This window comes from Dendrobium catenatum, unplaced genomic scaffold (genome assembly GCF_001605985.2).
Source record: "Dendrobium catenatum unplaced genomic scaffold, ASM160598v2 fragScaff_scaffold_1417, whole genome shotgun sequence".
Lineage (NCBI taxonomy): Eukaryota > Viridiplantae > Streptophyta > Magnoliopsida > Asparagales > Orchidaceae > Dendrobium > Dendrobium catenatum.
Genome location: NW_021319879.1, coordinates 573,025 through 598,952, shown reverse-complemented (window position 1 = coordinate 598,952; position 25,928 = coordinate 573,025). Strand labels below are relative to the sequence as shown.

Below are 25,928 nucleotides of genomic sequence, written 5' to 3'. Positions count from 1 at the left end.
CATTGAATGATATATATATATATATATATATATATATATATATATAATTACATATGTACGTTGATTGATGGAGTACAATCTATTATGTTACTAGTTGGGAATGCAATGTACTCAAGCATGTGAAAAGAAGGGTTTTGAAAATGGAAATAGAAATTTAAATTTGTAAATGAAACTACCTTAATTTATATTATTTAGACAGTATCTCCAGTGAAGGTTGTATTAGTTATAGAAAATGATAAAACATGAGATATATAAATATGCATAACAATTATGGACATTTTCAAACTAAATTTAAAAAAGAATTACATTATTTGATGTTTTGTAATGAGCATGCATATTTTATAAGAATACCACGATATTATTATAATTTATAATCGTAATGTATTTACTCAGTGGTGTTATAACTCACCCTACTATTTGCAAACATACACAAGTATAATCCAAATAAAAGAGTGGAAGATGAGAGAACATATAACGTAGGTGTGACATTTTGAGAGTAAGATATTTATATAAAACAATTATAGTATTTTTGCTAAAAATACATCTGAGGTTTTAGAGGCTCTTTCAATATACTAGAAATAGTTTATTCTTAGAAATTTTAGAAAGCAAAAGTTTAAATAATTGTCCAAACATCAATTCCCGACTCATTAATTCGAGCCCCTAAGCTAGGTCGTGACACATCACAAAGATGCCTCTAATTTATTAACCTTGCATAAAACCAAATAGACTCACCAATATTGAAGAAAAAATTATCAAATTTTGTTCTATCACCCTCTCTCATAACTCCATTTTATTTTGCTTTACATAATTTGGAAAAAAAAAACCTGGAGTTCATGTTATTCCATCATCTTATAAGACTACAATAGTATTTATCCATGTTGAAGGACAGTTAAAATAAATCAATTTCTTCACCAAAGTGGGTAGCATGATCCAAACACAATCAGTGCATGAAATGGCACACAGTTTCTGATGCAACCTAAGCTCTTAACTAAGTATGAGAACACTAGGAATGTAAATTATGACATTTCCTTTCAATATCACATAAACAAAGACAAATGATAGAAAATAAGTAGGAACAAAGCTTAGAAAATAGTTAGGAAGACGCATAAGAAATCAAACAACTAAATTAAAAGACCCTCAGAACAACCGTATATGGCCACCTAACATGCAAATCACAAAATTGGAAAAGGTGCTCAAAGGAAAGGACAAACTAAAGATCCACCACAAGAATTATGATCTAGCAGAAGCCAACGCTCCTCCGGCAATTACTAATAAAATATGGCACAACACACCTTACAGCTCGCAATATTTAGAGAAGATACAGATGGAAGGGAAACCGTGGAGAGAAGAAGTAGAAAAAAGACCAAGACGAAGTAATAGGGGATAGGGAGAAGACCAGCTCGCAAGCTAAAAAACCCTCAGGTTTTTTTAATTGAAGAGAAGAAAGATTCAGGTGGAAGGGAAACCGTGGAGAGAAGAAGCGGAGAGAATACCAAGACGAAGTATTAGAGGATAGGGAGATGACTAGCTCACAAGCTAAAAACCCTCAAGTTTACATTTGTATTCACCAACCACAACCCTCTTTTCAGCAGAAAATCAACCAAATTATACAGGCTCAGAGGAAAATGGTCATAAATTACTCACATAAATGTGCCACCAAAACAGCCAATAGAAGCCCTTCAAGACAGTCCAATTGATGAGAAGTTAAAACACATAGCATAGGAATCATTAAGGAGGGGAATCAAGATGCAAACAGCAAGGAAACCAAGCAAACAACAGGGAAGCCTAGCGGTCAACAGCAGGGAAAACGAGCAGTCAGCAGCAGGGAAACCAAACAGCCAACAGGGAATATGAGAAGAAAGGAAGGGATACGAGAAGACAGCAGGGAATCCAAGCAAACAACAGGAAACTGAGCAATCATCAGAGGAAAGGAGCAAGAAAACATATAAGGGAGTGAACTGACCTGAAAGCATCAAACCCAAGCATGATCACAGATTGTTTTCCATCATAAGGCAATACAAAAATAAAAAACATAGTCCAAAATTACAGCGTCCAAAATATAAGAAAATTAAAAAAACATAAAATGATAATTTTTTGACTGCATCAGTTTCAATGATAATTGGAAAACAACAGAGGGACTTTGCAAGGTGTATAAAGAAACGGGAAAAAATTAAGATTAGACTATGAAAAAGTGGAAAGCATGTGAAACACTTACCACTGAAAAACCATTCCGTGTCAACTCGTCCAATGTTTGACGTAAATTCTGCGGTATAAAATACAACTAAGCAAGGTCAGTCAGCAGAAATTAAAACAATCCAATGTTTCATGATAAAAGGTTCCCGAGAAGATTAGAAAAGGCAATAAACAAGTTGGGTTAAATTAAAATCAGAATAAACTTTTACAAATAGATACATGCTAGCAAAATTAAAAAAGCCTATAACTGCTGTAAAGTGTAAACTTAATCTCTCTTATTTGATGGGAGATAACAACACTAAGCTAACAGATTGCTATATTAATAAAAAGCGATGAGCATGGAAAAAACAAAGAAGCCGGATTACTCTCAATACCACTAACAATAACTGAAATTAAACCACTTACCACAACAGGGCAACCAGCTTTTGGAATGCAGTCTGACTGCAAACCCCCACAAGGATTCAAGCCAGCATGCTCAACAAGAACGCAAGCATCAATTCCAATTGCTTCATAAAATTCGCCAACCTGTAATTAAGAATAAAGCTTGGCATTGTAAGCTTAACCAATTGAGAAAATTTTAATAATGTTGGAGACTTAAACCAAGCTGAAAATATTCAAAGGCAAGAATTATGGGAAGGCTCTTCTTCTACTGCTTTGAATATTAAAGAAGATGAAGAACCGCAAAATATTGGTACAATCCTATGAGATTCAAAACTCAAAAAAGACGACACAACATCCGAAGATCTTGGTGACTCACGCGAGCGATGTGAATGGCATAAGAAATGAAAAAATATTGTTCAAGGAAGAAAATGCAAAATCAAACCAAAAAGAAGAATTACAAAATTAACAAAACAAGTGATTCAAGATGCATTAACCATCAATTCTGATAATACCATAGAGTCCTAAATTCTAGACTCAACCGTATCTTTGCACTGCACTTCACATAAAGAGCTTGTATCAAATTATTTTATATAGACAACTATTGAGAACTCTATTATGTTGATGATAGGCCAGCATTGTCAGAATTATTAGTAAACTACCAATTGGATAATATTCAAAGCTTGAAGAGAAATTTCATCTCAATTAGATAACATGATGAAAAGAGATGTCACTCGCCATTTAATATTAACACTTGAACGGTAACTAAGGGGGCTACAATTACAAGTGGTAGCAAAAATGGCATGCTGCCAATGACTTCTAATAAATGAATAGGAGAAACAACAAACTCAAACACCGATTCATAAGCATAGCATATAAGGATGAGACATCAACTAGAAAGAGACAAGGATTCTCCATCCAACGAGTAAAAGGGATGCCAATGCTTGGAACCCTTAGTAATGAAAATATTTGGGTAGCACTGATGCATGCAATATTACCCATACATTTGTAAAGAAGTTTTCTCCCTAATTTAAACCAGAGAACTATGTATTATATTAGAGCCAACTTAGGCCTACACTCTTCGCATTCAAAGAGTAGAATTCCTAATCTAAATTTTTAGATTTCAATTTTCTATGACTTGCATTCATAAAATATTTTTAAAAATGTCATTTTTTCAAAGGCATGAACACAAGGCCCTAAAACAAGATCCTATCCAAACCAACATATGCATGGATTATCCATGGTGGCATCTCTTGGAGATTCACTTTAAGGTCACCTTCATTGATTACTCCACCAAAAATATATAAGTTTATCTTACGAAAAATAAATTTGAATGTTGTTAAAACTTTTAAAAGGTGGAAGCATTTGAATGACCCATAGATTGCTCATGCCCACACTTCCCGCTCACTGTCTTGCACCACGTGCCCCACTCACCCTCGCACCGCATGCCCATCTCATACAGACGTGTAAGCACCTACCCTGCCTAGCTCGCACCCGAACCTCTACCCTCTCGCCTCGCCCACCCGCTGCCCACACCTAGGCCCTGCCATGCACATCTCCTCTCGCTCCCGCACATCTCGCCTCGCTTTCACGGCGTAGCCTACTCTAAGCTGTGTGTGACGCACTCACCCCGCTGGTCGCAACCACGCTCTAGCAACTCGAGCTAATCGGGGCGGGTCAACCATATAACCTAGCGAGTCAAGTCGGGTTGCAACTATGACCCCCGTTTGCAAAAATGGGTTGGATTCGGGTCGGGTCAAACAATAGCTGGTCAATACCGGATTCGACCCGCAACCAATTTTGACACCCCTAACTGCAACATATATAATCAAATGAAGACCCGTAATTCTTTTATATTATGACCTTTTTAAAGTAGCTTGGACTAACAATGAGGTAACAATTTTCTTTAAAAAATTTAAATTTCTTATAAGCATGCGTACATATTAATAGGGATAAGTTAGACCCTAGCTTTAAAATGTTATTTAATAATTTTGACTATAGATTTTAGAATGAATAAAACTAGAAGATCATCATAAGTGGAAATGTTGTATTCAATAAAGTTGTCATGAAGCAATCATAGACAAAGATGGGTCTAAAATTGCTAAGTGGGCCATCATAAGTGAATAAGTTGAGTTGGACAAGATTTTTTAACATTATTTGCAACAAAGATGTCAGCGACTTTTGAAAGTGCTAAGATAGAGCGCGAGTTGAGCAAAGTAGTGATACAATCAAGAAAGCTTTCTAACAAGTATTATCCTTTCTTATATTATTTAATGTTCACTTATGCTGATAAATATAATTGGCTTAAAGAAGTAATGCAAGTTAACTGCAAGATTATGTGAAAGCTGACAATAAAAAGGGAGATGGACTTCTTATATGAAAATATCAGTGAACATTAAATTAACTATAAAAGGATTTAGATAGTGTAGCATAACAAATGAATTTTTTATCAAAAAAGAGCACATGTCAATAAAAGACATAAAACAAAGCTAGCGGTAAAATGATTTCAGCAAAAAGAAGGAATCAAGCATAAACTTTAATGAGATTTGTCCCACGTTAAAGCTCATATGGCATGAAACAAACTCCTCGCAAATGGAAACTAAAAAATTGATGCCTTGTAGTTCACTGTTTCAGTATGAAAAAAGACTCATATGATCTTATTTGTATATAAGGGTGTCATTATTTGACACGACCCGAAAATCCAACCTGAACCCGACCCAAAAATTTCAAATTCGGGTTAGGAATTTCAACCTGTTAGTAAAATCGGCTCAGATTCGGGTTGACCCGGAAACCTAAAATCAACCCGGTTTAACCCGTTTTTAATTGATTTATGAGAGTTTTAGAAGATTGTTATGAAATAAGTAAATGTTATTTCCAAAAAATAATAAATCATGTTGCCCAAATTGAATTAATCTTGGTTAATTTTAAAGTGAAAAAGTAAATCTTACTTTAATTCGATTTAGGTTAAAATAAATTGAATTAAATAAAAATAATTTAGTAAAACATAAAAGAAGCGGGTCGGGTATGGGTTGACCAGGACCCGAAGCGGGTCGGGTTCTGGTCCAAAAAAATCAACTAGTTTGCAAAAAAAGGTCAGGTTCGGGTAGGGTTAAAAAGTGTCGGATCAGATTTGGGTTCGATCTAAACCTGACCCGAAACCCGCTTTTGACAACCCTATTTGTATATGCATATGGCATGTTAATTGAAGTGATAAATATCAATGAGACCATAAATTGAAGGAACGGTTGTCAAAGTTGTTTTCACGAAGGATTTGAATGAAGTAAAGAAAATACTCAAGAAATAAGTATTTGTGATATAACGATTAGTCCTTCTAAACTAACTCAAACGGATTAATTTTAAGATGCATATACCAATTTTAACCTTATTCCAAGTAGTAGGAAAGTCAGATGATTCCTGTAAATAATGATTTCTACAAGTAAAAATTTCTAACTGATGGTTTGAAGCTATCAAGAATATCTGTACTTTTCTTTTATTTGAACAATAGTATATTTTGTTTTCTATTTTATTTTCTTTTCTTTTTTAGCTATCCAATGATGGGAAAGCATCCAATGATCATGGTAGATTGTGCATAAGATTTGGTAGACCTTTGGTTTGCTGGCTCGATTGGTCCCTGGCTGCTGGTGGTTCACGGGTTGGCTGTTTTGGAGCATTTGGTTTTGAGCTGATTCTCTAAGTTGCTTGAGCTGAAGTTTAGTAGCTCATTAAAATCTCCTAGTATTTCTAGTTGTGTTTGTCAAGTTTTAGTTGTCTGCTTTTATTTTAATAAAGTTTGTTATAAGTTCTATCCATTGCGTCAATTTCTTCTTGTGTGTCTACATCATAGTTTTAACGACAATGAGCTACCTATAAATTGAATTTGGATCAGAGTAGCAGTAAAAGGCATGGATGTACTATGGTTGCTATACCTTTATTATCTAATGCCTTAGCATAATTATTAAATTATCTCTCAAAATGATAATAGTTATGCTATATTTAATATGTAACAAGGCCTTATTTGGTGGTTTATTTAACAATTAACTTTTTAAACTTCAAAAATATGCTTATAAAACTCCTTCCTCTAGGGTCCTTGCATAATATCTGAAATTTAAAGTGCCTCGCCTATATTAACGAACTTAGACAAGACATTAATAGCCAAAAATCACTCCATCTTCTTTATTAAATCAAGCATTTGGGAAAAAACATTTAAGAGATCATACCCATAAGTTAAATCCAACTTCTCAAAAACTATGTGAATGAGAGACAGAGAGAAAGAGAGAGGCGGAGAGAATATGATACAAAAAGGGAGCTAGTGTTTTTTAATGATTTTTTTCCAAATAAAAGAGAGTACACATGCAAGCAAACGATAGAGAGCAGCCACCATTATCGAGTGAGTATTGAGAAAGATTTTCTAGAAGACCATGACCATATAATAAATCCAACTTCTCAAAATTTTCATAAGGAGAGAGATTGCACAAGAAAATGATGGACAGTGCCCAACCTATCACCCTGGATACAACCCATTGGGATGGATTATTTGAGGGGAGGGGGTGTTGGTTGGTTACAAGCAATGTCGGGAAACATGGACATCTAGCACCACGCTTCAATTTGGTATACATGGCTATGGATATAATTAATGGGTAGACCTTTTGTCAAACCAGCAAAGCGTGGCCCAAATTTGGATTGCCATTGGAAATCATGTTGAACATACAAGCAAGTTTGAGCCTCCAATTATGGATGAATATACTAAATAGGAAAATTAACATAATTTTGCATAGGATATATATTTTGATATAATTAATTTTTTTAATTATTTAAAACTAGTAAATATTCTTTTAAAAAACTTAAAGGCTTTTGGCAAGGCTTGGATTTTGGCTGAAACATCCTTAATTGAGCATGCATGGAACCACCCATCCCCATGCACGCACACAATATAAATTACTCATTTTTGTTACTTTCCAACTCCAATAGATTAGTTTGCCACAGCTGTCAAGCCATCAAAACCACCAAAGTTTGATGCCGATGCAGGCTTGGTAGATCAACAAACAAAGAAAATAGCCAATTTCAGCACCAGCATATTTTCATGGTCACAAGAAAAAAAAATAGCTGATTTTTCTCGCAAGGATGAAGAAACAGCTGATTTTTTTATACCGCTGTTACTGTGAAAATGTTCATGCCTCATTAAAGAGATGCAAAATCGAACCTGGTAGCTTTGCTTCAAAGAATCGTGGTCAAACTTTGGTGAAGAATGCATCAAGAACAACATTTGTGAGTTCAATCATGCAATAGATTAGCACTACCAGGAAATGTATGCTTGAGATCGATAAGGATATGATTAACGGGAAAAAGGGGCCACACAATCCTTGTATCTAAGGGAAAAAGAAATTAAGAAGTGAGGGACAATTGTCGAAGAAAAAGAAATTGTGTTGTTAGTGATATAGACATAAGTTCATTCTACTAATGCAACGGATAACAATTCTATAAAAGGAAGGTGGGATGTAATAGCCGGTTTAAAACCTGGCCTATTCAACTGAACCGGCCAGCCCTAATTGTAGTCGCACGAACAGGCAAAGACAAAAGCTGCGTCTGAGCAGGCCAAACGTGAGTCAAACTGGGTCTAGGGACTTCCGAATCGCCTTTTGAGCGAAGGTTTGAGTTCGGGATTTTCAGACGACTCATCACGAACAACAACTCCCCCTTGCTCATTATCGTACAAGAAGCAAATCTTGAGAGAAGAGACAGTAAATGAGAGGAAGAAGAAGAAGAAAAGTTTGTTTGCCAATTTTTTTCGAATCCCGTATAAATTCTTCCGTGTTACTTCCTAAAAACAACGAGGAAGTTTAATTAAAGGTAAAGGAAGAGATTCGAAAGAGGAAGAAGATGAAATTTTAGAGAGGAAAGGGGAGGAAATTGGAAGAACTTCACTAAGGTATTTTGATTTAATTTTCTTTAAAAGTAAGAGTAAATTAATTCTCGAATCTCAGAGATTCATCGTTGATTTATATAAATCCTTGTGTAGGATATTCTTTCAAAATTTAGAAAGTTGAATGCAGTAAAAAGGAAGATAAAGAAACCAAGTTTGGAATTCGATATTTCTTCTATCCTTGATGACGGAGGAAGGAGTAAGATATTGACTTATTTATATATGTTAATTTAGATAAAAAGTTTTTACATTTTCATTTCTCTAATTGGAAAAATGTAAGCATTGATTCTTAATTTATTATTGTTATAGGAAGAGTTCAATTATAGTAAGCATTGATTCAATAGAGAAGAAAAGAAAGCTTTATTGAAAGAAGAAAAGAAAGATTTAGTAAGAAGGGGAATTAAATATCTGAATTAAGATGGATATTGGAAATATATTTCATCGAGGATTTGAAGGGAACTGAAGTACGATGTATCAAAATGGGTAATTACAATTGTTTTATAAAAATTTTCATGTCTTTTAGTTTAATAAAATACTTTTTAATTTAGTATAATCATTACCTATAATAACATTATGTTGACTAAATGGATATTGTATGAATAAAATAAATCAAGAATAAAGGAAAAGAAAATGTGATTTATTGTTATATGGCTATTATTGATCATTATAATATTCTTATTTATTTGTTATAGTTAAAGGTTTAATATGAAATGAAATTGAGAATATTGAATAACTAAAAATCATAAAAGAATATATATATATATATATATATAGTGTGTGTGTGTGTTTAATTGTACTTATGGAAGCAACGTGCCCCCGCACGTTGAAAGGAAATGAAAAAAAAATGAAAATGAAAATGGTTCTACCTTCATTGGTATATATTTCAAAAGGTCCTCCTGTACTAAATAAAAAAAGAATAAATGAGGAAAATAAAAGAAAGAATGAATGAATGTTAATTGGGAAAAAAATATGCTATTTGAAAGATGTACATTAAAGATCTATATTATATGAAGTGATATATCTACAAATATGTAACTGAAAAAGAATAACGAGATGTATATGATGCATGTTTTATTTTATATGCTTAACTGTTATAAATGAAATGACGATTACCCACTGAGTTTACTTTCTAAAATCACTCTATTAAACTAACATTTTCAGATAAGTCTCCTGATAAGTGAAAATGGCTAAAAGAGAGGAGTATGTCTACAGAAGATGGCGCCCAAATAAAAGCAGGTAAAATATATTATGTTTAAATGCATATTCAATTTACAAGTAGTGTTAGTGGCTCCTCGGTGTTTGAGGAACATTAGATCTTACTGTTATATGTAACTGTGGAAAAATATATTAATCGTCCGACTATTCATTCCCGCTTCGTTAATTCGAGTATCCGGGCCAAGTCATGACATGGGATATGTTTGACAATAAGTTCAAGTACTTAATCTTAGTTCATAGGGCTTCTTGCAATAGGGAGCTTGATGAAAGATAAAAATCAAGTACGGAGCATAGGTTAAAGGTTCATAAAATATGTGGACCTATATAAGACAATCCCAACCGCTTTGTCGAGATATAATTTACTTATAAATATGTGTGTTATTTCATTTGAATTTCCTTCTGTTCTCATTTTAGATCCAATTGCGAGTATCAAATCGGATTCAGATATTGCCCAAAAAATCACAACCAGCGAATTCCTGGCATATTGCATAAAACTGGTTAAATGAATTGAATTCACAAATTTAACCAACAAAAATCATAAACGTTAACATGAAAACACAAAAGATCTTAAGGGCATACTCTGCAAAGTAAAACTTCCCGGGGAAATCTTGACTTGAACTGCAATATTTCCAAGTTGAGAGTCCCTTCTTTCAGGCTGCATAAGAAAAATATGAATAATAGATCAAATAATAGCAGTTTTAAAAGAGGAGATAACCATACTAGACAAATTCAAGTAAAATACTATAAAAGAGAATAAGAATAAGCTAAATTAAACAAATGAGTTTCCATATAACAGATCAGTGCACCAAATAAAAATGATAACAAAGGTAAGGAATCAAATATTATTTTTCAGATTTCTCATTCTAAACTAAAACAAAAAGCCCCATCAACGTAAAATTGTAGAACTAAAGCCAGGATCAAATGGTTTATAGCACATTGCAAAGGACAAATCTGCCAACTCAGTTTAAAAGAATTAAACTAAAATTTAAAGTACCAGTAGTCTCAAAAGCATGTTATGTACAGATTCAACCTCCAAAAACCATGATATGTCAAAAAACAAGCAAAGCACGATGAAGAACGTTGCTACAATCATATCATTGCATTATTTAAGTGCTTTTCAGGTCAATGTCCGCGTTATACTGGCAAAACCACATCAGATTGGAAAATATGGTGGTACCCAGAGCTGCATATATTTCTGATGTAGCCTCATGCAACCAAAAAATACTAAAGCCTATTAGGTATGCAAATAATCGCTTCCTTTCTTAAAACAAAAGACCAACACAAAAAAAAAAACATAGACATAAACAAAAATTGAACAAAACAATACTATTATATCCCACAGTAGTTTAAACAAACACAACCACTTCTTACAATTTTAAATTAAAGGAGACAACAATACCATACGACTAATCAAGCCTTACAACTTTTGAGAAGAAAGATACAATGGAATGGTAACTTGTGGAGAGAAAAAAGAGGTTTTAGAAGTTCAAGACGAAGTCATAGACGGGAAGGGGAAAATAAGCTAGCTCGCAAGCTAGAGAAAACCCTCAGGTTTCTTATCCAAAATAAGCACATAACACTCCCTAAAATAGCCACAAAACAGCCCTAAAAATAGAGGAAAAGGAAGCCCAAAAGACACCCAAACAGCTGCCCAAAATAACCAACCAGAACAGGGGAAAGTCAAGGGATAGCAACAGCAACCGAACAGCCAAAGCAAGGGGAACCGGGACAGCCAGGGAGCAGGAACCAAACAGCCAAAACAAGGGGAACCAAACCAAGACAGCCAAAGCAATGAGAACCAGGACAGCCAGGGAGCAGGAACCAAACAGCCATCACCCCCCCCCCCCCCCCCCCCCCCCTCAAAAAAAAAAAATCATCCAAAAGGGGAGTGGCATTGCTTACATCATAGCCTATGTCCTTCGCACCAAGCATTGGCAAAACATGTCAAGTATAAGCCGTATTAAAAGTTAACCATCATAATTTATGCAATTCTTTTGCATGGTGAGTAACGAATGGCAGGTGCAATGTAGAACCTTGTCACAAATTACAAGAATCACTGACAGGCTTCATAAGGGGCCAAAATTGCATCATAACTTAAAGTTCAACAATTAATAAAAATTATAACCCCTCTCACCAGCTTCAAAGCAAGCATTCATGTGAACATAGTGCTTATGCTTAATGATGAGGACATTCAACCGTGAAAATTTATCAGAGGAGCCAAAGATCGACGGCCATGATTGTACCACTTTATTTTGAGTTATTATTTGTATTTTGATTTATTTATGCATTTTTCTATTTTTACCCTCACTTGAGGGAGTAGGCTTATGTGACCCCATGGGGCACGTTTTTCATTTGTTTTATTATTGTATTTTTGGTTATTTATAGCCCCCTTTTCTTTTTGTGGGGATGGATGATTATTAAGAGAAAATTCTGCACTTTGTTCTTAAGAATTTTTATAGTTCTTATGAGAGTTGAAGACCCTAGGTGAGGGCAACATACTACCCACCAGTGCAGAAAGCGTCCGAGCTCGTGATTTGAAGTCTCTAGGTGAGGGCAAAGTATTACAAATCAATCGTAGGAAGCATATGGGCTCGTGGTTTATCTTCTCCACCAACTCCCTCTCCTCTTTCTCCCCTAGCCGACACCTTCATCTCGCTCTAATACCATTCCTCTTCCCTCAATCCTTCCCCACCTCTCGGCCCAACCACCTCCACAAATTGCCGCCGGCCACCATCCCCCTCCCCTTAGCTCCAAAATTTTAAAACCAAGCATTCATTACTTTCCTAATTTAAATTCTTGTAAATTTGAGAAGTTAAAAGATTTCAAAATTTAAATAATTTTGAATTTGAAATCTCTTTCCTAAAAGAAAAGAGTTATGTTAGGAAAGCTCCTCCAATCATGCTATTTGAAATTCAAATAGATAATTAACATGATTTTTTCCTAATTAATATTCCAAGATTGACAAGTCATTAAACAACCCCACATCTCTCCTTTGATTTCAAATTTTAAATTTCAAACGCATAGTCACTATTTTCCATAATTAACGCATTTTAAATTAGGAATGTTTTCAAATCAGATTCTAATTTATTCAAAATCTGAAATACCTTTCCTAAAATAACATGAGCTATATTAGGTAACCTCCCCCAATCATGCCAATTTGAATTTAATGAGAGATTGGCCTGAATTTCCCCACCCATAATTGATAAGATTGGCAAGTCATAAAACACTCCAATCAAGTCCCCATCAAAGGGGTCAGCCCCTCCCTCTCTCACTTTCTCCTTTTGCTCCTCCAAATTAAATCTCTAAATCAATTACTCCAAAAAAAATTCATATTTGGGATTTGATTTAATTCTTATTTCCTTAATTGAAATATCATAATTAGCCTCTATTAAATCAATAATCTCACCTCAATCATGGCTAGCTTGGTTCTACATCATTTTGGTATCAGAACATGGTTGCATTTCCAGGATGTGTACTCAACAAAGTCGAGCTATTTTTCCACCCCAGGAGAATGATGAGGACATCCAACTGTGAAAGTTTATCATAGCCGAAGATCAATGGCCATCATTGTACCACTTTATTTTGAGTTATTATTTGTATTTTAATTTATTTATACATTTTCTAGTTTTTACCCTCACTTGGGGGAGTAGGCTTATGTGACCCCAATGGCACTTTTGTCATTTTTCTTATTATTGTATTTGGCAATATATAGCCACGTCCTCTTCTTTTTAAGGGGATTGATGATTATTAAGAGAAAATTATGTACTATGTTCTTAAGAGCTTTGAGAGTTCTTATGAGAGTTGAAGTCTCTATGTGAGGGCAACATACTACCCACGAGCCGCAGGAAGAGTCCGGGCTCGTGGTTTGAAGTCCCTAGAAAGTATTACCCATCAACCATTGGAAGTGTCCGGGCTCGTGGTTTATCTTCTCCACCAACTCCCTCTCCTCTTTCTCCCCTAACCGCCATATTCATCTCTCTGATATCATTCCTCTTCCCTCAGTCCTTCCCCACCTCTCGGCCCAACCACCTCCACCAAACTGCCAGCCTCCACTTTCCCCAACCTTTGGCCGAACCCTTACCCCACCCAACCACCGACCCCATTACCTTTTTAGCCGCCGGCCACCATCCCACCCCCCTCTTGGCTCCAAAATTTCAAAACCAAGCACTCATTACTTTCCTTATTTAAATTCTTATAAATTTGGAAAGTCAAAAGATTTCGAATTTAAATAATTTTGAATTTGAAATATATTTCCTAACATAAAAGAGTTATGTTAGGAAGCTCTTCCAATCATGCTATTTGAAACTCAAATAGATAATTATCATGATTTTTTCGCTAATTAATATTTCAAGATTGACAAGTCAACACCCCACCTCTCTCCTTTAATTTCAAATTTTAAATTTCAAACGCATAGTCACTACATTCCATAATTAGCATATTTTAAATTAGGAAGGTTTTCAAATCAGATTTTAATTTATTCAAAATCTGAAATCCCTTTCCTAAATAACATGAGCTATATTAGGAAACCTCTCACAATCATGCCAATTTGAATTTAATGAAAGATTGACCTTAATTTCCCCTCCCATAATTGATAGCCTATGATTGACAAGTCATAAAACACTCAAATCAAGTCCCCATCAAAAGGGGCCAGCCCCTCCCTCTCTCTGTTTTTCCTTTTGCTGCTCCCAATTAAGTCTCTCAATCAATTAATCTAAATTAACTTCAGATTTGGTATTTGATTTAATTCTGATTTCCTTAATTGAGAAATCATAATTGTCAACTCTATTACATTAATAATTCCAACCCAATCATGACTAGCTTGGTTCTACATCACTTAATAAGTACGACAATTTATTTTTATGGTTGTTATCAGTACACCCTTAAAATTTCATGATATCCAAATATTTGAATAAGTAAAACTTTACCTTCCATTATGGCATTTTACCAAAATAGTAATATTAAAAATTCACCAAAAGGAAAGGCACATGAAGGGTTGTAAGGGTCTTAGGCTCTTCATCATTTCACTTCAAATTAAACGCCCAAATGCTTCTACCTTTGTAGTCAATATAGAGCGCATTCTGATGTCTCCATATCCAAATAACCATATTTCATGAACAAATAGTTCTAATTGAAGAAACTAAACTTCCAGTATATCCAACATCTATAACAGTAGTTACTGCACCCATGCGCATTCCTGTCAAAAGATGGAGTGCTAACGGTATTTTATGCAGCTTATTGTCATATTTCTTTAATGGTGCAAGGCCAGGTAGGCCAGCAAAGCACAGAATCACACAAACGTTAGTCACGAAAAAAGAAATTCATCATTTAGAAGGAAGAACACATACGCATAATTACACCCAAAAAACATGACAGGTTCAAAACCATTGGACAATAAGGTCTTCCTTTTTTTAGGTTTATGTGTGATACCCAACTTTCATGGAGTAAAAATACAAATCTCCTTAATTAAATTATATTCAAAAATATCAACTTTTACGAATATCACAAAAAATCATTCCATTATGTTCTACTTGTCAATAGGAGAAAATCGGTATATTGAAAAATATGCTAAATTATAAAGGTGTGAAAGTTATGGAATTAGTTTCGATTTAGTTTTTAATTAACTAACTGTTCATCTATATTATTTACTGTAGCTCTTCTATAAAAAAAGTCAGGACGCCACTAATCTATCCATGCAACGGCTAATTCAGTGAATCAGAGGCTTTGATTTCTATGGAAGTATAGATAGAGTTATATATAAATTTATAATTCCCTTCCCCTCTTTCCCGTTCCATAACACTTCAGCCAAAGAAAAGCCGTAGGTTTCAGCTGGGCGGAATCAAAAAGCTCGACCAGGAAGAAAAAATAAAATTTTCAAGGAAGGAAAGGGCAGAAGGGAGAATTAGGGAAGAAGGAAACGAGATAAAAGTTTTAGTTGTATTATAGATATCTAGTTATTTGTAAAGTTCCTAATTTAAACAAATTCCTAATTCTTATTTAGGATTCAATTGGTATATGAGGAGATAAAATTTTGTCGTGAAATATCTTTTTGGAATAAATATTCATATTAACTAGTAAAAACTGTAGAAATTGTGTTGTGTGGGTGATTTAATAGCGTAAAAAGTTATGAGATGTCAGAATTAAGAAGGCAACTAACAACAGTGGTAAGAAATACAAATTATAATTTAAAAAGCAAATTCTTTGGTCTTTTGGCATATACAATTGCATTTGAGTAAAATTAAGTATGAAATGCAATATAAATTCTTCATATTATTAAATGTGTCTATAACCGAGTATTTAGGTGTAAACGACCATATGTAAATTTTAAAAATTATAGCTCAAATTAAATATATTATAATTATATAAATATTTTGCTAATTAACAACATTTTGGAAAGAAAAGCAATGAATCATCTACCGTCTTCTTTTTCTTCATATACATATAATGTATTACTGGTGTCTTTTATATTAATGCATGAACTATTTAATTATCAATTAAATAATTGATCAGAAACTACTAAGCCTAAGAAATGTCATGTTAGATGATTGGTGGAAACAAAATGTTATAATACCTATGTAGGTGAGGTAAAAGGTACCATAATATAAACATCAGGACCTCAATATAGTTCAATAATGATAATATGGGCTTCAATGAATATTATTATGAAGCCTTAAGAGCTAATTTATGTTATGATGACATCTAGAAAACCTTTACATCTAGTCAAGACATATTCATAAGCTTAAGATGAAATGAGAGGTAAAAAAAGAAAATAATTACTAAATGAAGTATATATATGAATAAATTCAAGGTTGGTCATTTAAATCGTTAGATGGCATGATATAATTATATCTATGATATTTTACCAAGCATTTTCTTATTACTAGTTAATGGGAGCATCTAAATGTTAATTCATTTTTAGAAGTAACTTCTGAATTTTAAGGTTTGAAATGTAAATGATATTTAATTTATGAATTACGTTTGGTCATAAATACATGCATGTTGTTCACTGTGTTTGACACTTGAATTCTATTTATAAATACATATATTTATGAGCCTCATAGCTCATCAGATTCATATTCTTGTTGTTTTTACAAGAAATGGAAAAGATAATATTGACGCCTAATAGAATTAGGTCAATTTAAAACTTACATCTTGTTGAATAGCTGTGCAAGATTAGACTTGAGCTGAGGTAGGATGTTTGTTATAAAAAGATTTTAGGGTTGTTAGTTGCTCTGTATGTTTATGCGTATCTTATAAATGAAATATTTGAAATGTTTCTGCTTTATATATGAATGTAATTGAAATATGACATGAATATTATTAAAATGTTAAGAAGTTATGAATGTTCGAGGAATCATATGTTTACCTATGTTGCGGCCTACGTCGATTGGTAGGGGCCTAGCATGGGTTGAGACATTATGAGAAGGATATTCATTCCAAAATGCTCAAAAATAATATAAATTGATGAGCTAGTGCTACATGACCAGAAATTCTACAATGAGAACTAAAACAAAAGTTCCATTTTGAGATAGACATCCTCAACTAAATAACACAATCATTTCCAATATTTCATGGTAAAAGGAACTGAAGATGTAAACAATGTGGACGGCACATGAAAAAGGTTTGCTAATATGGAAAAGCACGACGCAATAGAAACATCAGAGGTATATAGTAGGAAGATTTGAGAGCAAAATTCCAACTTTACCTCCCATTTTTTAGGGTAACATCCAGCCCTAATAAGTTTGTATATGCAAGCTTTTTAACAAGCTGAAGAGAAGAAGGCTTCTTGAACATCAGCAACTTCTGAAAATGAGATCTAGAAGAAATGCATTAGAAGATGAAGTAAAAGAATCATAAGCATAATACTCACAATAATTACTGGTAAACGCACTTCTTTCCACCATCTAATATGAGAATGATCAGCTTCTTCACACAAAATGTTCAGTTTGCTCGGCCTTCTTGTTATCTTTGGTACCTCATTTAAATGCTTAAGTGATCTGCAATAGTACCTTCTATGCATCGACCTGCATTTTTTTTTTTTTAAAAGCATGAGCAAGGGAGGTAATATAGTTCACTTCAGGAAGCAACAAATAAACAGTAATCTGAGCTCAAAGAGGGTAAAGAGAAAATTTATAAGAATGGTTCCAATTATGAAATGCTTACCACACGACATAAATTTGAATAGCGCATATATTACTAGTTCAAAAAAAGTATAAGTTAAAAATGATATAGGGCTGAAAAAAAAATGAAAAATTTTCCGTGCAAATCAGGTAAAAATTGTATCTTGATCCTGCAAACTATTTCTTCAGCTCAATCGGAATGCTCATGGAAAATAATATCTTCTATGCAAATGGAATATCAAATGCATGCATGTATCTGCTCAATTAGAATCAAGTACCTAAACTATCCATTAGTATTGTCTTATAAAGAATGATACCAACATATCATGAATAGCCTTATCCCAGATGCAAGTGAGGAAGTTCAATCTAGCACCAGCAATTGAAGAAAATAAAGTTGGCAAAGGAGAGGTAAAATGGGAAAACCAAAGGGCAGCATATTAAGGAGGGGAATTCCCTTCAAGGAATTCATTAGGATAGAGAGTTTAGTCTTATTGGTGAGCTAAATTTAATGATTTTTTTCAGAAAGGGATAATCATTGCGTTTGGAGCCTATAACATGGAATGCTTGGTAAAATGAAAATAGCTTTAAATAAAGTTTTTCAACAGTACACCATAGTTGCAACTATTGGGTTATTCTAGTATAAAGAACTCGTCGTGCTTCTAGCAGATCTAAAGAACTAACTTCCAAAATCATATATGCACGTCTGTGCTTGTGTTTATGCATTTGATTTTAGAAATATAATAAGGTAGACTTGCTCTGCTTTCACCTCAAAATATTTTATTAGGCAGTGCTGCAAGTTGAAGATACGGCAATCCATTTATTCTGTATGCACAATCGCAGAAGGAGCAAATGTTAACAAATTTGATCACTTAGAAGGTGAAAATTTACATAATAGACATCAACACCCCAAACTGAAGTTTTCCGGAATGCAAATATACAAATATACTTCTACAGAAACGAACATCACCCATTGTGATCATTCGGCAAGTAGACAGTGTCAAGCCAAGCAATAACCAAATGCCCGATGAATCCCCATGAAGCCACGGAAGAAATCAATAAAAAGAGGGCGGATTTCATCAAATAAGACGGAAATAAGTTCGAGCTTACCACAGCACCGACTCTATTCTAAATCCATGAATGGAGGACTTCCTGAGTAAGCCGGCTAGTAGAAGCAAGCGTGGCGAGGAAGCCATGAAGGATGTCGCCACAAGCCGATGCATTTTGAGGGTTTCAAGGTTTTCAGGAAGGGGACACGTAGGGAGAGGAAGATGAAGAGAGGACAAGCAGCCCTACGTTTCTAGGGTTTCCCGCGGTGCCCTTCCCGCCATAAAGAGTGAGGACGAGTGTGACTAACGTCCTGATATAATTTGCAAAAAGAAATTGCTCATGGCAAACCGGTAATTAAATGGTTAACAAAGTGTCGTACCTTTCAACAAACCCGAGAGATTATGAATCCCAAACGGGAAGCTCGTTCAAACCTCCGCTTATCCATTGAAACGGTTGACAATGATTCAATATACTTAGAAAATATTTAAATTTTGTTATATATTTATATTATAATTTGTGTGGCATGCATGTAAATTATCTTAAATAAATTACATACATTATGAAATATTAGTAAGTGATTGTGCACTCTTGTGTCAAATCTCATCGTCCTGAGGATTTATGGCATCTCTAACTGAAATCCTCATTTTCCGCATCGAAATGCAGTAATATTCATATCAAACAGTAATTCATCTCCAATTGAACATCATTTTTAACACAAAAATATATATATTCCATTGGATTATTTCTCATCTTCATTTTCGCAAAAAAAAAATGAGTTTTTTGTGAATAGTGTGAAACCAATGTTGGTGTCGCATCATTCACATTCGAAAAAATGTGTTTCTTTTTTATGTTTGAGTGGAGGTAGGCTCGTGGTAGTTGCAAATGGACATTTACAATTTGGTTGTAGATGCAAGAGCGGAATTGTGTAGTGCTGATTTTCCCCCTAAAAAAAGTAAAACCTCAGTATTGTAAGGATCATTTCTAACACAAAAATATATATATTCCATTGGATTATTTCTCATCTTCATTTTCGCAAAAAAAAAAAATGAGTTTTTTGTGAATAGTGTGAAACCAATGTTGGCGTCGCATCATTCACATTCGAAAAAATGTGTTTCTTTTTGGCGTTTGAGTGGAGGTACGCTCGTGGTAGTTGCAAATGGACATTTACAATTTGGTTGTAGATGCAAGAGCGAAATTGTGTAGTGCTGATTGTCCCCCTAAAAAAGTAAAACCTCAATATTATAAGGATTATTTGCAATATGCGCTCCCCCCCCCCCCCCTAACTTTATTTTTTGCCCCCAACCGACCTTTTTTTAACAAAAAAAGTCTGTGAAAAGCGATAATGAGCAAAATAAACTATTTTTGCTTCCTGATATATATTTTTATTTTTTTATAAGTTTGACATCATCATAAGGAGCCGATTGACACAATATACAAAGATATTGATTGTTTCTTTCTTCCCACACAAGCCCCAATATGATGGCCATCATGTGGGTTCCAAGCTCTATGTATAATATCTCCCTATGTCTAGAGGAGTTGCTAACTCCTCTAGCTTTATATATGGTGGTTCTTTGATATTTTATTTAAATTGCAATACAATGTCATCATATCTTTTTCTTTATTTCTCAATCAATTTAGGATAATTCCCATTTTCAAGTCGAAATTCATTTGGTACATATTTTATCTTTTTTAAAATATAATATCACATAATAATAACTAAAAAAAATAAACAAATTATATCCCAAATTAACTCTCATGTGAGTTATAGTGTATAAGTAAAATAAGCTTTCGAAAAATTTCTCTTGGTTCATACCGTTTGAAGACTAATACTTTGCAAAGCAATTAGAATGAACTCTTCTCATGCTTAATGCAACTGTTCTTCACAAGAACATGGTCATTTTGATTTCAATGGATTGGTTGCATTTACAAATTTATAAATTAAATTTGTGTTATTGATACAAACACTTAGGCTTTGTTTAGGATATCTTTTTAATGCTTTCTACATCAGCTTTTTTGTACAAATATTTTTTAAAAAATAGCGAAAAAATAATGGTCAAAAGCTGCCCTAAACAAAGCGTTAATAAAAGTTCACAATCATATACTAGGCTTATGAGAAGGGAAGTTTAAGTTTGCATGCCTTGTCCTGGCCATAATATGCTAAATAGGCTCATTGTTTATTTTCTTGAGCAAATATGTGCAAATATGCTAAATAGGCTCATTGTTTATTTTCTCCCGCACCTTCAAACTTCACTGTTCTCCAGTAATGATATATTTGTACTTTCATTCAAGAGTTTTTGCTCAAGAGGGAAAGATGACCACATCGTTGAAGATCGGTAAAAAAAAAGTTCATCAACAACGTCTATAGATGTGATTAAGATTTTGATGGCGCTCTATTGCAAAACCAAATAGAATATCAAATGTACTATTTCAAAACTTTATTAGGATATGTGTTTCAACCATGATCGAAGCACATGTCATACCTTTTGTTAACCTTTTATAAACATGGTTCGAGTCATATATTGGAACATTTAATTCCTAACATGATTCGAATATAGTTTAAAGAATATTCAGACATGATTCAAACCATATTTGAACACATATTCTAACAACAATGAAGTTATATGTTTTAACCAATTATTTACTAAACGTGAATCAAGTACCAATATTCTTATAGTGCATCGAGAAGAATGAAAAGAATAAAATTAAGTTCGTTGGACACTTCCTAGGATATAGAGCAAATAATTTATGGTATAAAGAAATATTTCTATTGAATAACTCATAAAGATACAAAGTGATAGAACATGTAGGAAATGCCAAATAAATCTTAGGTCGAATATCCACATGAAATTAGGTCGGTCGGATTTCCACATGAAATTAGGTCGGCTAAAATTTGAGTCAATTTTAATTTCTGCTAGAAATCTTGAATTTTTCTGTAGTATACAAAAATTCATTCACTTTTGAATAGGCATATGGATCTACATTATTGTGAAACCTATTGATAAGTGATCTCTATAGAATTATATATGTTATGAGTAACTTATAGAAAATTTTAAATTGGAGTGAGGTTGATTATGTATTGTATTGCATATACTCCATAGTCTTCGTTGAAAATGCAATATGATACGTACGCACATAAGACTATATGTGATAATACTTTGCATAACTTTTTTTTTATTTTATATGTAGTCACTTAAGAAGCTTTAGATGAAAAAATTTCCTGCCTATTATCAAATAATCTTAATATCTCAAGCAACATAGCGAAACATTTGTAAAATGAACTCCATGTAGCCTATAAGGTCTACATTATAGGCTACATTGAAGTGTAAGAGATGCCATAGTCATTCAATATCATAATTTGCATAGATAGTGAGATTTCATATATCAACCAATTAATGCACTTTATTTTTGTTTGTTAGAAGATAAATGAGTTTTACAGTAGCCTAAAAATTCATAAATTTGTTCATTAGAGGTGGTGCGCGGAATGCGAAAGGGAAGAGTTTATGAATTAGGCTTGTAGGCCTACGCATACGAGGGACAATTCTCTAGTTCTTCAAGCATTCAGTAAGCACCCAGGAGGGCTTGGTTGGCTAGTAGGTGGCTACCCTAATCACAGAGCTGGAGCATGCCTGAAAATTATAAGCGGACATGCAAATGCAGCAAAGTCAGATCTTGGAGGAACTTGAGAGAATCATAGAACAATTTAGTGGAAAAGAAGCTAGATTGTGCATGCATCGCCTGAGGAGAGTGAGGGAACTGATTCTAAGTAGATTTTGTGTGTGTGTGTGTTTTTTTTTTTTTTTTTGGTATAAGGACTTTTGTATGTGTTTGAGAACATTTTGAGAAGAAGTTAAATAAAATTTGATGCTATAATATTTTTACTTTATACAATATTGTATATGTCTGTAGATTATTGTAATGTTTTACTGCATAAAATATTTATGTTATGTTGTGTTGTACTGTGGATTAATTGACATAAGAGGTTGTTTTTTTTATGTGCTATAGATTTTTGATAGATTTTTTGTCAAAAAAGTCGATACAACGAATTTGGGACATGTATTCCGACAGATTTTTCAGTTGCAAACATACGCCGGAAACGGAAAAATCTGTCGGAAATGCTAGCGACAACCTTGTGAAATTTTAGTAGGAATTTTTGGAGGAAATTCTGCTGGTAACATCTCAAAACTCATTGTTTTTCCAATCCAAAAATAGTCAGAAAGCCTTGGAAAATTTGCTAGAAATGTTTTTTACTACAATTATCCGTCAGAAATACTTTTCAAACGTCCAAAATATCATTGAATTTTAATCCGTCGAAAATCCGCCAACAATGTTGATTTCCGACGGATTTGTCCGCAATCTGTCGGAAATGACTATATTTCCAATAGTGATTCATTTTAATTTTATTATAAACTTAAGAAAAAAAAAGTATTAACCATTTGACATTCTCATATTTTCTTACCACAAATAAAATACTGCAACAAACCAATACAGCCTTTATGATGAGAAATAAATTTTTGCAGGCACTAAAGCTTTACCTTAGAAATTTTGTGAATTCAAGATCTACTACAGTACATGCCACATGGAAGTGATAAACTAAAATTAGAAAAATTGGCTTTTCCTAACCTTTTCTAGAGAAAACCATCATTCAATGAATTCAACTCATAAAGCTACTATTAAAACAACCCATCTATAACCTTAACCTTTTTTTTTAATCCTTCTCATATATTTATTAATTTATATAAGACTTATATCATACTTTTATGATTTTAATTTTAAAAAATACATATATATGTATATTATAATGATGCTCAAAATTATTATGATATTAGTATGATAAAATACATTTAATATTTATATAATTTATGTAATTACTAAATTATATTTTATGCTTTTAATTTAAAAAACACACAAATAAAATGGTGTATGTATTCATGTCCAAATACACAAAAACATATACCTTATATTTTTAATAATAGATATACCCCATATTCGTATTATAACGTGCCTGTTCTCTCTCATTCTTATCAATCAATCAAAGCTTAATTAAGATAGTCAAAATATACTAATTAAGAGAATAATCTATAATTATAAGCATAAGATCGAAGGGTTGTTAGTATTAATTACATAAATAAAAACAAGGGATTGATTTTAGATCTCATGTGAATGTCAACATCAATACTATTCATATCTTTTATTGATAAAATATATAATCCCTTTCTCTGACATTAGCATATATTAATGTTTCTAAAACTATAATTGACATTGTAATCTTTTAGTATGTTGAACTGTAACATTCTCCATGGGAGTTAATGCCTTGCGCATCTATGGATGAGAATCATTATGACAATAATAACTTGAATGAAATTGATGGGGTTGTTGAGGGTATATTTGTAAAATATATGACTTTCATTTATATTTTAATTGTTTATTTATGTGAAATCAAGAGATTGTTTCTTCAAAAGTAGATGATGTAATAATGTCTTAATGCTAAGATGTAAATTTGGGTTTTTGTAATTATTTCTTAATTCAATGCTAGCTTCAGAAGAAAGCTAGCTGCAACTCTTCTTGATCAATTGGTTATCAACTAAGAGGTCTTGGATTCGAAGCTTGCATATGTGACGTGTATATAAATTTGACTTAATTGGTCTAAATGTTCAAAAGAAAAGAAGAAATAAAGCTTTCTCTTTGAATTAGTACATGATATAACTCTTGTGCTGAAAGCTGAAATTTAATATTCAACAAACACTGATATACTCAATAGCCGAAAATTTTGTTGAAAAGGTTAAGGCATTAATCAAAGAGAGAGGGAGATTTATTAGCTTCTTTAGTAATGCATCTCATTTTCTTGGTACATCCATTTCTTGGTACATCTAAAGTTTGTGCAATGTGGTATATATGTTGAGTTTGTTCAGTATATTTATTAAGGTAGCAAAGATATTGGTGGTGTTAATTTATTTTCGCTTAGAAGAACGATGAAGAGAATTATTTATATCACATGCAAAGTCTTATTTTCTATAAATTCATAAAAGTTTAATAGAATAATGATATTGTATGCCTAATATTGTCTAAGTAAGATTCACCAAGTATTGTTGATCAAAATGAACTGAGTTCAAACCGGACAAAAAAGTGGGGCTTCATTTATCATTAATTTGAGGTTATTCAAGAGAATTATAATTACACGATAGAGTTCAACTCGCCAAACATATTCGACATATTTATCTTTGTACTCAATAAACATTTATTTGGCCCAAAAGACACATCAAGCTACTCACCCAACCCAAAGCAAAGTTGTTGGAACCCTCATTAGAGTTTGTAGATTCATACTAAAGTTGCTAGCGGCTTGAGTTTAACTCATCCTACTTGACATTCACAATGAGTTCTTTGTGTAACTAGAAACCTATAAGTTAACTAAACTTATTCATTTTGGCACAAGCAATTGTAGAAAAATACAATATAGTTATTCATGTATTGCACATAAGAAGTATTTTATGGAATGTTGTATCTCCACTTAAACTTATAAAAAAAGGGTTAGAGTGTAACAAACCAAAAATAAAAAGTATTTCTAAATAAAATATTTGAATTGTAGTACTGAGGTGCTAAGATTGTGAGCGTTGAGACACTGATCTTTGAGCGCAGCTACTTTAGAAAATGCAATGGTTGGGTTGAAGCCTCTGTTTCTACAATAATTATGGATTTAACATGTGGCACTGAGTTTGAGCGCTGCAGCCCTAGACCACTAAAAAGTTTTTATGATTTTTTTTTTTAAATATCTATGCCATCACCCCTCACTTTCCCTCATTCTCTTTGCTTGGTCCGGAAGAAACTGAAGGGGAGATGAAGAGAAGTGAGTGTGTCTGTGTGTATGAGAGAGAGAGAGAGAGAGAGAGAGAGAAGAGGAAGATATTCGCAGAATTTTTGTCAGTTGTTCCTTTTCTAAAAATTATTCTATTTGTGATATGTAACTATCATCTTACCTCTGTCTTCAATGGTCATGATTTCTACCGACTTTATTTCTCTTAAATATGCTAAAAATTTTATCTCCTGATTTTATAAGTTTTCAC

General features: G+C 33.2%; 1 protein-coding gene across 2 annotated transcripts in view; it reads right to left on the bottom strand.

The window, feature by feature from the left end:
* Positions 1 to 19,209, bottom strand: part of LOC110111593 (DNA mismatch repair protein MSH1, mitochondrial) — a 145,440-nt gene extending 126,231 nt beyond the window's left edge. Inside the window, exons 1-6 of one of the 2 annotated variants that reach the window (XM_020843524.2) lie at positions 18,931 to 19,209; positions 17,595 to 17,727; positions 17,409 to 17,506; positions 10,286 to 10,361; positions 2,599 to 2,718; positions 2,216 to 2,263 (exon numbers count right to left, since the gene is read on the bottom strand). In XM_020843524.2, coding sequence (XP_020699183.1) covers positions 2,216 to 2,263; positions 2,599 to 2,718; positions 10,286 to 10,361; positions 17,409 to 17,506; positions 17,595 to 17,727; positions 18,931 to 19,043 — 588 coding nt within the window. In that variant the 5' untranslated portion in view covers positions 19,044 to 19,209. Of the gene's footprint in view, positions 1 to 2,215; positions 2,264 to 2,598; positions 2,719 to 10,285; positions 10,362 to 17,408; positions 17,520 to 17,594; positions 17,729 to 18,930 lie in introns of those variants that run through there. The other variant, XM_020843528.2, reaches the window with a different exon arrangement.
* Positions 19,210 to 25,928: the final 6,719 nt, after the last annotated feature.